We start from the raw sequence: 14,482 nt of genomic DNA, 5'->3' as shown, positions 1-14,482 counted from the left end.
CCCGAAGGATGGACATAGTTGAAACTCGGACTTAGGGGGGAAGGGGGGCAAGGGCAACATACGTAACCTAAACATCTGTACCCCTATAATATGCTGAAATTAAAAAAAAAAAGATTTTATCCTATGCACTCCTTTTTTCTCTTTTTACTCCAAACTTTCTCCCTAGTCAATCTTGTCTAGTTTTTCCATTGAAGTATTATCTTTATGCTGGTAATTTAAAAACATACACCTTTTGCTCAAAACAATTTTCTGGAACTCAAGGCTTGTATACGATTACTATGAGACTATTCCACTTCAAATGCAATGGGTCAAAACTAAGAATTTTTTTAACCCTAAACTCATACCTCTTTTAGTGTTCCCTATTTCAGTGAATGGTAGTACTATTTATCAAATTGGGTAAACCAGAAATGTGGTAACCATCCTTGACAACTCACTTCTACCTATTCCTAATATTTAATCCATCCATGAATCCTTTTGATTTTACCTCCTAAATAGCTGTCAAATATGTCCACTTTTCTCTGTATCTATTGTTTACACATTTAGTGCCGGTTGCCATTGTCTACAGTATGCCTGAAATCCCAGTTTATGCCTTCATAATCCCCAGGAGGAATGCTTACTACACAACTATACTTCCAATCTGGAATTACAAGTTTTTCAATGTTTAAACCCATAATTAATTCTCTTGGATAGTTTCTTAATTTGGTGTATCGGGTGTATTTGGTGTATCAGGCTTAAGTGTTTGTATTATCTTCTTCCTTTCAAGGAGTGTTTCTTCAAGGAGTGTAGTTGATGGAACATGTTTAAATGTCACCCAAGATATGTGTTATAAATGCACATTACGGAATTACAATTTTTTTATGTGTGTTTGTGGGTTAGAAATCTGTTGATTTAAAAGGCTTCCTTAAGAGATTCTTATGCACACTAACATTTGAGAATCTTGGAATGATATTCCTTTTACTGCTGACAGGTTTTATTGTCAGTACATGCTGGTGAGGTTAATGCCTGTGGTCACGTTGTGTTAACAGAGATACATGTTGAAGCCATCAGAGTATATGGTGAGCTGCACCAGAGAAATGTAGGATGAGCCTGTAACCTGTGTTCTTCAGAGTTGTCCTGTTGGAATTTGTCTCCACATAAGTCTCTGATGAAATTATTTAGCTGATAATCCCACTGTCTGTTCCATACTGCTTTAGTTCCATACCTTCCTCTTTTCTCCCAGAAAAGATTTCCATTCAGATTTAATCCCTATTGGGAAATATAATGTATCAGTTAGAGTCTAATCAAGAGACAAAAACCACAGAGTAATTTGATTAGGAAAAGTTTAATGTAAAGAATTATTATAGCAGAGGGCTATGTCTACTAAAGGGGCACAGAAAACCCTAACAAATACAGGATTAGAAGACACAGGGAATAGCCTCTACTCCTAAGATGGATGTAAGTAAAGTTCTCAGGGAAGGAAAAAATATGAATACCCTCAAGCCTCCCGTCCCCCCAACCCAGGGCTAAGATCCAGACCTTCTGAAGAGGGAGCAGTTGTCATCACTAGATGACAAAGTTTGCAGGGGTGCCATGCTAGGGGAACTTGAACTCACTGGGATGCTGCCCATGAGGGTGGTGCACTAGGAGACCACTCTCTGTGGTTCTCTGAAAAACCATCTTGTAGAGAGTTACTGTATCTCTTGCTAGAAAGCTGTCTACAAGGGTGATATGCTGTAAATCCTCCCAAAGGGAAGTTCTGCCCTGGTGGGTTTTGCTAAGAAGTTCTAGGGGAAGCTGCACGTGGGAATTATGCTATGCCAGGGACCTCACCATGAAACCATCCATAGGGGTCGTGCTGTTGAAACTTGCTGGGGGTGAGTGCTGCTAGATATACTATGCACTACCCTACTAGTAAGCAGAGAGAGATGACAAAACTAGGAAGAAAAACTTCTTCTGCCTCCAGTGCCTCTCTAGGAACCTCTGTTGACAAAAGTTAACATCATGCCACCTGTTAAGGAAGAAATATTCCACTATTACAACCAAATATATTTTTTTGATGAGAGACAATAGATTGATAAATGTACCTGATTGGTATATCACCTTTTAGACTCAATTTATGATTAGTGGCCTCTTCTTTGGGATCTTTCCTTTGGCCATAGAGTTTCCATAGGTCTCCTGCTTCCCTTCCTTTCCCTTCCTGCTTCCTGTTCTGCATCCTTTTCCTTATCTTCCTTACACAGTCTCCGACTCCTACTTCATTGTCTAGCATTTAGTTCTTGCTGTTATATCCTAATCCTAATCCAGATAGTCATTACTGAAATGAAGTCTCTTCTCAATCTCCAGTGCTTGAATTTCTCTTTGCTAAGGCCTTAATCTCTTTTTTTCCCCTCCAGCTTTTCCTCCTATCATGAGGATTAGAGGTGTCTACATGAGTGGGTATCTGAATTTAGGGGAAGCAATTTTTAAGAATTACTCTTATAAATATTCTCTGCTGTTTTTCCTGTCAAAACTTTTTGACCCCAATTGCTATTCTCCTTCTTTATGGCTGCATATATTGGTTGTTTCTAGGTTTCTTTCACTGTGTTTTTGGACACTCATTCTTGTTGAACTTTCTTTGAGTAGACCTATTTACCTAGAATATTAGTAATGTTCATCTTATTCTGTGTATCTTACTGATTTTTCCCACTGCCTGTTACTTTTTAGTTTGGTCTATTCCAAAGGTCTTGCAACACCCACGTGGGTCTCAATTTTTTTCATGCAGACTGAGGATGTCAGGGCCATAGACCTTTATATATTAACTTCTGGGAGTTAGTAGTAGAGGGTATTTGAGAGAAAATTACTGTTGTTCCACAGTTTATCACAGTAAGGGTATGTTTAGAAAGAATTTAGGGAAAGCAATTATTTTAGAATTACTGTAAAATATTTTGAATTACATTTATTGGACTTGCTTAAAATTCCTATATATTAAAATAATAAAAGAGGGTTTCAGTTTAGACATATAAAAGTCATCACTGAACTATAATTCTATTTATAGATAATTGCTCAAGTATATTTGTAAAATATATCAGAATATTTGACTATAGCCATAGATAAGAGTAATATTGTAAAAATTATTCAGATTCAATAAAGGAAATAATAAAATTTCTTTGAGGGATGGGAGAAAAATGGGTATTTCCCACTAACTGGTTAATTTTATTATTTTAGCTAGGTAAAGATCAAACTCTTTTAGAACCAGAGCTTCCAGCATCTGACAAAACCGTCAGCTTACATATTGCACAAATAGTAAGGCGTGTACAAAAACTTGAAGAACTGAGAAGTTGCTTTAAACAGGGGTCTAAATACTCCTTGAAAGCCGTGTTGTCTAAGCCCATGTAAGTGAAATTTAAGAACTAATTGAATTAAGAATAATAAGAGGGGGTATATAGTTAGCACTGAATGTGAGATAATGAGTCAGATAATATGGCTAAACATAGAGCTTCTAAATCAAATCAGGTCTAGTGAGCTTGTTTCTGTTTGAAATTTGTAATAGTCTGAGATGTCACTGTCTAATACAGTAGTCACTAGCCATATGTGGCCATTCAAATTCAATTCAATAAAAAAAAATCAGTTTCTTAGTCATATTAGCCACATTTCAAGTGCTTAGTAGCTATGTGGCTATTTTTAGAAAGTTATATTGAACATTGAGATATCTGGCTAAAAAAACTCTTCTTTCACTTTGATCAGATAACTCCCAGTAATAAATAGGCAACTATTTAAGAACTGATTATATATTTAATTGTTCATGAACACCTTCATTAAAAATTATATGAACAACTTATCCAAGTAAAAATTTTACAGTCATATAAACAACCATGCTTTTGCATTAAATATACATAAAATTTGTAATTTTATGGTGTTAAAATAGAAAGTTTATACCCATAATTGGAAGGGGCTACTATTTATCGTATAATTACTTTATTGATATCTCTGTCAATGACTTAAAGGAATGAAGGGAGTGATACTTGAGTTGGTTCCAATGGGGGTTGCATAACTAGATCCTTCTCTCAGAGATTCAGATATATTTACTTGAGCTATTTTGTATAAGGCATGAAATTAGTTTCAGACCATAGTGTCTGCTATGTGCTAGGTATTTTTCTAATAACTTTACATGTATAATCTCCTTTGATCCTCATAACTTCTTTATGGGGAAGGTTCCCGAATTTTAATATGAAGAAACTGAAGCTCAGAGAGGTTAATTAACTTACTTGAAGTCATATAATTTAGTCAGCAAATGAAACATATTTGGGTCAGGTAGTCTCACTCCAGAACTTGGGCTCTTACATTACACCATTGATAATAATATTGATTAAAAGAAACCTCATGTTTCTATTGAATTCATTTTTGTTATTTTTGTTGTTAATTTTGTTGACAGATCTAATTATATTCAAGGAATACATGGAATTTATAGAATTACATAGTTTGACTTTTATACTTATTTGCTCATTACTAACTTACCTTAGCGTCCGTGAATAAAGGTTAAAGAGTATGTTAATTTTTGTTTTATAGACTTCATATGTCTAGACTGTACATTCTAGTTCTTATTTAAGTGTAATTTAAACTCTTATTCTTTGGTATATTAAAACATATTTATTGAAACTTTAACAGGGATAAAGAAAATCTATCAAAAGAAGGGGAAGGTTATGAAACCATACGGCAGAAAATTGAAGGTAATTCTATTTTATACATGTTTAGCCTTTATAGGGTTTCCTAAGTGTTTTAACATATTTGGACTTACAGTTTTAAAATTTACAGTTATGAAATTATGCAATGGTAAATTTGAATAATATTCAGTAGTGAGTTTGATATTTCAATAAAAGTTCCTATTATGTTCCAAATTCTAGGAACATACAAAATAAACACAACTTGGTTATTAGCCCCATGAAATTCACAGCTTAGAAAGGACACAAGTACATTATGTAGCATTTCAGTATAGTGTAATGCATGATAAAGGTATGTGTAATTTGCATTGGGTCCACAGAAGGGAGCAATCTGTTCAACCTGAGGGAGTTAGGAAGATTTTATGCAATCTTAGAGGGTGAACAAGATTTAGTCAAGTAAAGAAGGAAGATATTTGGCATTTTAAAAGATGATAATAGCATGAACAAACAGGGAAGTACAACTGGGTTGGTATTAGAGTATGAAGTGATAGATAGGGCTAAGGTAGGAGAGAGTCTAGTTATAGAGGGATTGGATGCCATGCTAAGGAGCTTGGACTTTTTCTAAATATAATAGAGATCCATTGAAGATTTTTCAAAGGGGAGTGACACTGTCAGATTTAATTTTAGAGGGATTATTCCGGCCACATTGTAGAAGCTAGATTTGGGGATTAGGAGTAGGAAAGGGAAGTTATTATATCTCTTAGATGTGTAATAAGTAGCTATATTAGAGCACTGGTAAAAGAGAAGAACAGGGACAGATTTGAGAAATATTTACTTGATAGAATTGGCAAAACTTGGTGACTGGATATGAAAGAAGGGAGACCAGATGATTATGGTACCACCAACTAATATAAGAGAATATTAAGAGTGAAAACAAGTTTTAATGAAAAAACGATGGGTTCATAATCGACTGTTACTCACATTCTTTCAGATGTTACCATTTGTTGCCTGATTGGGAGGATCTGCAGTATTGGCAGCTATTATTTTTTCATAGAGTTTCCTTTCTCTTGAATGAGTTATTAAAAGAAAAACTATAAAATTTAAACTCAATTATTATATATAATTTCTATTTGAAATTCATAATGACAAATACACTTTTAATTATTTCAGAATTCATAAAAACCCACTCAACCGAGGAATCTGTAGATGCTTCTGCAATGGAACCACGTAAGTTTCCACATATTTAAGCATTATTGTCTTAATAACCTCTATTGAGTACATTAATTTCTAATTTAAAGTGGTAATTATTAGGGCAACAACACAGATTCCCTTGAGTTTGGAGCCATACAATTGAGCTGGTTGTCAAGGAAGTTTTGAAATTCTTAGTTAAGGTGGCATGTTATCAAAACTAGACTCATTTTGGAGAAGTGTCATGCTAGTACTTGGAATGAAGGATTTTGAGTTGTGATTAGAACATCTGTTGAAATGTTGGTAGGCCTTTGAGGTAGGGCGTTATAAGTTTAAGAGATGGTTTGTAGATTTTGTTACCAGGAATATACTAATACTTTAACCAGAGTTAAAGTATTTAACTTACTTGTCAGTTCATGAATACATAGAGCTGCTAGAACTTGTATGTCAAATTTCTGACTTTTTGTCAACAGAAAGGAAAAAAAAATTTTTGCTGATGTCTTAGTACTGGAGAGAATTTTGAAATAATAGTCTAATGTATGCTATGGAATATAGTTAAGAAGTAGAATAAGATTTGATTTGAACAAATTGCCAGTAATTCTGCCCTCTTTCAACTTCAGCTTTAAACCCTAGGGTTGCCATGTTTAAACCAAGGACAGCTGCGTACTCTATAGTACTTGCAAGTTACATAGAGATTTCTGATCCATGAGAATTCTGACTGACGAGGTGGGGTAGAAAGGGATCTAGACCTATGGAGTGGATAGTGAAAACCTCTTTATACATCTAGGGGAAGCCTCTGTACACCTATGGTGCTCTCTCTCTCTCTCTCTCTCTTTTTCTCTCTTTCAATCTGTGAGGTTGCTTTCTCCCTAATACTGTGCTCTGTAAATCCTAGCTGACTTGGTTTCCCTAACACCGAACTTTGTCTCCTAAACCAAAGGAGACCAATAAGCCCTTCCTTATACTATGGGCTGGAAATTCCAGGCATTAAACTGGTGTCATCATGGGGCCCTTCTCCTTTGTTTTCCTTATGTATTGTACTTACTGTTTTCCAATTTATGAATACCACTGTTTCATATATTTTTGTCCAGTATTTAAGTGGTTTAAGGTAGAAAGGTAATTCTGGTCCCTGATGCCTCATCATGGATGAAAGCAGAAATCTTTGTGTCTAATTATAGGCCAGTGGAACACATCTTCTAACCACAAAACTAAATTTCAAAAAGATCAAGTATAGTAGAAATTTTACTCATGGTTTTAAGGGAATCAGAGGACAGGGTTATATTACACAATGTGAAGAAAACCCTTTTGCAAATTTCTAAGTGTTTTTTTCCCATGGCAGTTACTTTAGTTCTTGAGCTCCATTAGTATAGATATGTTCTCTCTCAATATTGCCATGTTTCACTTGTTTACTCCCATTTTCTTTTAAAAGTTCCTTTCATTTTTTCTGGCTAAAATTATTCTCTTCATCCCTTCCTATTCTCTAAATTCTATGAGATTTTATAGCCGAGCTAGTAAGACAGAAGCTACCTTTGTGTTGTACTCTGTTTTTATTCTTTTTTAGACCACAGTTTCATCTTGATGTTGCTTCATTTAATAATAGACTGTTTTTTAGAGAAGTTTTAGGTTTACAGAAAAATCGAGCAGAAAGTACAGAGTTCCCACTAACCCACTTTGTCTTTATACAGTTTCCCCTCTTATTAATATTTTGCATTAGTGTGATACATTTGTTATGATTGATGAACCAATTTTGATACATTATTGTTAACTAAAGTCCATAGTTTATGTAGAGGTCACTCTTTGTGTTGTACACTCTATGGGTTTTGAAAAATGTATAATGTCAGGTATTCACCAGTTAAGTATTGCATAGGGTAGTTTCACTGCCCTAAAAATCCCATGTTTCACTTATTCATCTCTTTCTCTGTCCATCTGAATCTCTGGCAATGACTCATCTTTTTATATTTCCATGGGATGGCCTTTTCAAGAATGTCATATGTTTGGAACCATATAGCCTTTCTTTTACCTAATAATATGCATTTAAAGTTCCTACATGTCTTTCAATAGTTTGATAGCTCAGTTCTTTTATTGTTGAGTAATAATCCATTGTATGAATGTATCACAATTTGTTTATCTGTCCACTTATTGAAGAGCATCTTGGCTATTTCCAAGTTTTGGCAATTATAAATAAAACTGTATAAACACTTATGTGCCGGTTTCTGTGTAGACGTAGGTTTTCAACCAAGGATCATGATTGCTGGATCAGGCAATAAAGTGCGTTTAGCATTGTAAGTAGTTGTCAAACTGTCTTATAAAGGGGCTGTACCATTTTGCATTCCCACTCGCACTGGAGGAGAAATCCTGTTGCTCCACGTCTTTGCCAGAATTTACTATTGCCAGTGTTTTGGATTTTAGCCATTCTAATAGCTGTGTAGTGGTATTTCACTATTTTAATTTGCAATTCTCTAATAATACATGATGTCGAGCATCTTTTCATATGCTTATTTGCCATCTATATATCTTCTTTGGTGAGGCATACAGGTCTTTTACCCATTTTTAAATTGGGTTGTTTGTTTTCTTATTGTTGAAATTCAGGAGCTCTTTTTATATAGTGGACACAAGTCCTGTATCAGATATGTATCTGTTAAAGATCTTCTCCCAGTCTGCAGCTTATCTTTTCATTCACTTAACAGTGTCTTTTGCAGAGCAGAATGAGGTTGAACTACCAGGTTTTTCTTTCATGAATTGTACCTTTCATGTAATACATAAAAATTCATCTTCAAACCCAAGGTCACCTAGATTTTCTTCTCTATTATCTTGTGGAAGTTTTATAGTTTTACATTTAAATATGTGAACACTTTTGAGTTAATTTTTGTGAGAGGTGTAAATTCTTTGTCTAGATTCTTCTTCTTTTTTTATTTTTGTGTGGGGATGTCCAGTTTCAGCATTTGTTGAAAAGGCAAACCTTACTTCATTGAGTTGCCTTTGCTCCTTTGCGAAGATCAGTTGCACGTATTTATATGGGTCATCTTGGGCTCTTATTCTGCTTGTTAATCTGTTTGTCTATGTTGCTGTTGCTACACGGTCTTGATTACTGCAGCATGTAGTAAGTGTTGAAGTTGGCAGTGTCACCCCTCCGACTTTGTTCTTCTTCAACACTGTGTTGACTTCTCTCTGTCTGTTGCCTTTTGTATAAACTGTAGAAAAAATTTGTTGGTATCTGTAAACTGGCTTGCTGGGATTTTGATTGGGATTACATTGAATCTATAGATTAAATTGGCAAGAACAGTTATCTTAATAATATTGAGTCTTCCATTCTATGAAAATAGGATATCCCTCCATTTATTTAGATCTTATTTGATTTCTTTCGTTAGAGTTTTGTACTTTTCCTTATATAGATCTTTTACGTAGTTTTTTTAGATTTACACCTAAATGTTGAAATTTTTGTGCCAGTGTAAATGGTGTTGTGTTTCTAATTTCAAATTCAAATAGTTCACTGCTGGTATATGGGGAGAGCTATTGCAATTGACTTTTGTGTCCTGTAAGCTTGCTATAATTGCTCATTAGTTCCTGGAGATACTGGGTGTTCTGTGGGATTTTCTAAATAGACAATCATATCTTCTGTGAACAAAGTGCTATTTCTACCTTCTCATATTCTTGTAAATTTTACTTTTTTCTATTATTGCATTATCTAGGACATCTACTATGATGTTGAAGAAAGTGGTGAAAATGGACATGCTTGTATTATTCCTGATCTTAGGAGGAAAGGATTTAGTTTTTTACTATTAAGTATGATGTTAGCTATAGGATTTTTGTAGATTTTCTTTATCAAGTTGAAGTTATCTCTATTTATAGTTTGCAAAGTTGTTTTTTAAAAATCATGAATTGGTGTTGGATTTTGTCAAATGCTTTTTCTGCATATATTGATATAATCACATGATTTTTCCTCTTTACCATATTGATGTGATATTAATAGATTACACTAATTGATGTTTTTGAATATTGAACCAGCTTTACATACCTGGAATAAATCTCTTTTTATTGTGTTGTATAATTATTCCTGTTCATTGTTGGATTTGATTTGCTAATATTTTTGTTAAGGATTTTTACATGTGTATTCATGGGAGATATGTTTATCTGTAGTTTTCCTTTCTTGTAATGTCTTTGGTTTTGGTATTAGAATGATGCTGGCCTCATAGAATGAGTTGAGAAATGTTCTGTCTACTGTCTATATTTCTGTCTACTAGAAGATGTGGTAGAGAATCGGTGTAATTTTTTACTTAAATGTTTAGTAGAATTTGCCAGTGAAACTATCTGAGCATGGTACCTCCTGATTTGGAAGGTTATTAATTATTGATTCAATTTCTTTAATAGATGTAGGCCTATTCAGAATATCTTAGTTTTGGTAGATTGTGTGTTTCCAAGATTGTGTGTTTCCTTTCATCTAAGTTATCAAATTTATTAGTGATTTGTTATTTATGATACTTGTTTACTATCTTATTATGTCTACAAGGTCAATTGTGATGGCCGCTACTGCTTTTCATCAAACAGAGATAGTTTTATTTCTTGCTTTCCTATTTAGATGCCTTTTATTTCTTTTTCTTGACTAATTGCTCTGACTAGGACTTCCAGTACTATGTTGAATAGAAGTGGTGAGAGTGGGCATCTTCATCTTGCTCCTGATCTTAGAGGAAAAGCTTTTCACTTTTCACTGTTGAGTATAATGTTAGCTGTGGGTTTATGATACTTGGCCATTATTGTGTTGAGGTACATTCCTTCTATATTAATTTTTTGAAAGTTTTTTTTTTTATCATGAAAGGATGTTGAATTTTTTTAAATCGTTCCTCCCATCTGTTGAGGTGATCATACGACTTTTGTCTTTCATTTTATTAATGTGGTGTATCTCATTGATTCGATATGTGGAACCACCGTGCATGTCAGAGATAAATCCGACTTGATCATGGTGAATGATCCTTATGATGTGCTGTTGAATTCAGTTTGCTAATATTTTGTTGAAGATTTTTGCATATATATTCATCAAAGACATTCTGGCTTTGGTGTCACAGTAACCTTGTAAAATACTTTGGAAGAATTCTTGCTTCTACAATATTTTGGAAGAGTTTGAGAAAGATTGTGTTAATTCTTTTAATGATGAATAGAATTAGACCACGAGCCCATTAGGTATTGGGTTTTCCTTTGATGGGAGATTTTATTACTGATTCAATATCCTTACTCATTATTGGTCTCCTGAGATTTTCTATTTCTTCATGATTCAGTCTTAGTAGGTTGTATGTGTTCAGAAATTATTCAATTTCTTTAGAATATCTGATTTGTGGGTATATAATTGTTCACCCTGGTCTCTTATGATCTTTTGTATTTCTGTGGTATCAGTTGTTATGTCTCCTCTTTCTTTTGTAATGTTTTTTGTCTTCTCTCTTTTTTTCTTAGTCTAGCTAAAGTTTTGTGAATTTTGTTTATGTTTTCAAAAAACCAACTTTTATAATTTGTTGATTTTTTCCACTATTTTTTCTAGTCTCTATTTTTAAAATTTATTTCTGCTCCAATCTTATTTCCTTCCTTCTACTAACTTTGGACTTAGTTTGTTCTTCTTTTTCTAGTTCCTTGTGGTATGACATTAGGTTATTTGAGATCTTTTTAATATAAGCTTTTATTGCTATAACCTTCCCTCTTAGAACTATTTTGCTGCATCCTATAAGTTTTGGTATGTTGTGTTTCCATTTTTGTTTGTCTCAAGATATATTTTGATTTCCCTTTGGATTTCTTTTTTGACCATTGTTAGGCAGTATGTTAATTTCCATATGTTTATGCATATTCCAGTTTTCTTCTGTTATTGATTTCTAGTTTCATACCATTGTGGTTGGATAATACTTGATATGAGTTTAGTCTTCTTAAATTTGTTTTATTTTTAAATAAATTCTCCTTAAATTTGTTTATTTTGTGGCCTAACATGTATCTATCTTGAAGAATATTCCATGTGCACTTGAGAAGACTCTGTATTCTCCTGCTCTTGAGTGGGCTATTCTGTATATGTTTGTTAGATCAAGTTGGTCTGAAATGTAGAATGTAGTTCAAGTCCAAGGTTTCTTTATTTATTTCTGTCTGGGTGGTCTGTCCATTGTTGAACGTGGAGTATCGAAGGCCTCTGCTATTACTGTATTGCTGTGTATGTCTGTCTTCAGATCTATTAATATTTGCTTTATATATTTAGGTGCTCCAATGGTGGGTGCATATATATTTGCAATTGTTATATTCTCTTGATGAGTTAACCCCTTTATCATTATGTAATGGTGTTCTTTCTCTCTTGTGACAGTTTCTGCCTTAAAATCTCTTATTGGATAAAAGTATAGCCAGCCGTGCTATTTTTTTTTTTGGTTTCCATTTGCATGGAATATGTATTTTTATCCCTTCACATTCATTCTGTTAGTGTCCTTAAAATTAGTGTGAGTCTCTTATAAGCAGCATATAATCTTGTTTTTTATTCATTCAGCCTTTCTGTTTCTTGTTGCCTTGAGTTGATGTCTGCACATCTGATGGAGTAGTCATCTCTTCCAGACTTTATGGACTGGTTTTGGTGGGGAAAGATCTCCACCTGTGGGTGTTTGCGAGTGCAGGAGCTGGGTGGGTTGTGGCACTTCAGGCTCCAGTGAAGATGGCAGCAGCTTAGTGCTGTTAACGGAAAAAGACCCAAATTCTGTAAAATAATTCAAAGAGGTTTATTCTGAGCCAAATGTGCTTGACTGGCCTGGAACACATGGCCTCAAGAGGTCCTGAGAAAATGTGCCTTCAGTAGCTGGGTAGCAGGCTGGCTTTATACATTCATGGAGACAGGAATTACACATAACACCCTAAGTCAATATGTCGCAGAGCGACCGTGCTCCAGGGCCTGGGGTGGGGCTCACCTGCAGTGAAGGTGGCTCTGGTGTCTGAGGGATGGGTGTGTGTGGTTCGGCCAGGGAGCCAGTATCTGAAGCCTGAGCACTGGTGGAGCAATTGTGCCTTCAGAGTCCAGGTAGCACATGGTGTTGGGGGGTGGCAGCCCTGGTGCTGGGGTGGCATAACGGAGGCTCCTTCTTGGGGTGGGTGCAGCAGCATCTCCCTATCTGGGGAATCCATGGAGGTTATTGGTTATTGGTTACCTCAGTGGTGAAAACTGTTAGCATCCTTTGCATAGTAGACCACTGGGGACTGTGGTGGCATCTGCTGCAAGGCTGATACTTGCTGTCCTTGTTGTCTCAGGTATGCCAATCTACCCAGCTATCCTTTCTGTGTGGTTATTTTCCATTTTTTGCTCCACTGTCTTGCTGCAGGTTCTTAATTGAGACTTTGAGCCCTACCCAGGCTGTTTGATTTGTGGGTGGCTGTCTAATGGTTGTTTTTTTATGGGGAGATGAAGGCTGGTGTCTCCCATTTTGCTATCTTGCTACTGTCCCTCTATTTGTGTCTTCTTTAACTTTTTTTCAGCAATGTTTTGTATTTCTAATGTACAACAAGTCTTTTGCCTCCTTGGTTAACTTTATTCCTAAGTATTTTATTCTTATTGATGCTGTTGCAAATGGGATAGATTTCTTAATTTTCTTTTCATATTGTTAGAATATTCATTTTTTAACTGAGCTTTAATTGTGAATTTTATGTGATTCCGTTTTCTTTCTTTGCTTAGAATACAATTATTTTCTCTTTTAAATTTTTTAGTCATGGTCCTAGAATTTAAAATAGATATTTACAACTAATACAAGCCACTTTCAAATACCATCGTACAGCTTTATGGATAGTGAAGATTCCTACTAACAGAGTATTGCCACTTTCTCTCTCATCCCCTTCTCTATAAGGTATACTCACAAATGCATTGTTACTATTATTATTTTGAACAAACTGTTATCTGTTAGATCAAATGAGAATAAGACAAATAAAAGATTTTATTGTACCTTAATTTATTCCTTCTCTAGTGCTGTTATTCCCTTTGTGTTGATCTGAGTTTTGGACCTACATCATTTGCCTTCTTTCTTAAGAACTTCTTTTAAGATTTCTTGCAAGGGAAATTGTTTGGCAACAAATTTTTTAAATTTTTATTTGTCTGAGAAAATCTTTATTTGAGTTTTGAAGGATTATTTCTCTGTACATGATTCTAGGTTGGTGGTTTTTTCCTTTGAACATTGAAAGGAAAGTGTCTTCTTGTTTGCATGGTATGAAGAGAAGTCATGTGTAATTTTTATCCTTGGTTTTATATAAGGAAGGTGGTTTTCTTCTGGCTTCTTTTAGCTTTTTCTCTTTATCTTTGATTTTTCTGCACCTATATGTCTAGGTGTAAATTTTCTGGTATTAATCCTGTTTCATGTTTCTCAGCTTCCTGGATATGTGGTTTGATGTCTTTCATTAATTTTGTAAAATTCTCAGACATTATTAGTTCAAATGTTTCTCCTGTTCATTCTTTTCCTCTTTCTTGCCTCCCTCCTTTCTGTTCTTCCTTCCTTTCTTCCCTCCTTCCTTCACCATTATTAATATTTCCGTTACATATATGTTACACCTTTTGTAATTGTCCCACAGATTTTGGATAGTCTCATCCATATTTTTCATTCTTTTCTCTCTTTGTCTTTCAGTTTGGGAAGTTTCTAATGATATATCTTTATGCTTACTCATTCTTTCCTTGACTGTGTAACTGATGGGCC

General features: G+C 34.6%; 1 protein-coding gene across 1 annotated transcript in view; it reads left to right on the top strand.

Moving 5' to 3' along the window:
* Positions 1 to 14,482, top strand: part of CCDC7 (coiled-coil domain containing 7) — a 135,611-nt gene that overhangs the window by 28,748 nt on the left and 92,381 nt on the right. Inside the window, 3 exon segments of the mRNA XM_012654840.1 lie at positions 3,188 to 3,350; positions 4,624 to 4,685; positions 5,787 to 5,843. Coding sequence (XP_012510294.1) covers positions 3,188 to 3,350; positions 4,624 to 4,685; positions 5,787 to 5,843 — 282 coding nt within the window.

The sequence above is a fragment of the Propithecus coquereli genome, unplaced genomic scaffold, assembly GCF_000956105.1.
Source record: "Propithecus coquereli isolate 6110/MARCELLA unplaced genomic scaffold, Pcoq_1.0 Scaffold45, whole genome shotgun sequence".
In the NCBI taxonomy this organism is placed as follows: domain Eukaryota; kingdom Metazoa; phylum Chordata; class Mammalia; order Primates; family Indriidae; genus Propithecus; species Propithecus coquereli.
Note: the sequence above shows the minus strand (reverse complement) of the source record. Positions and strands in the feature narration are given on the sequence as shown.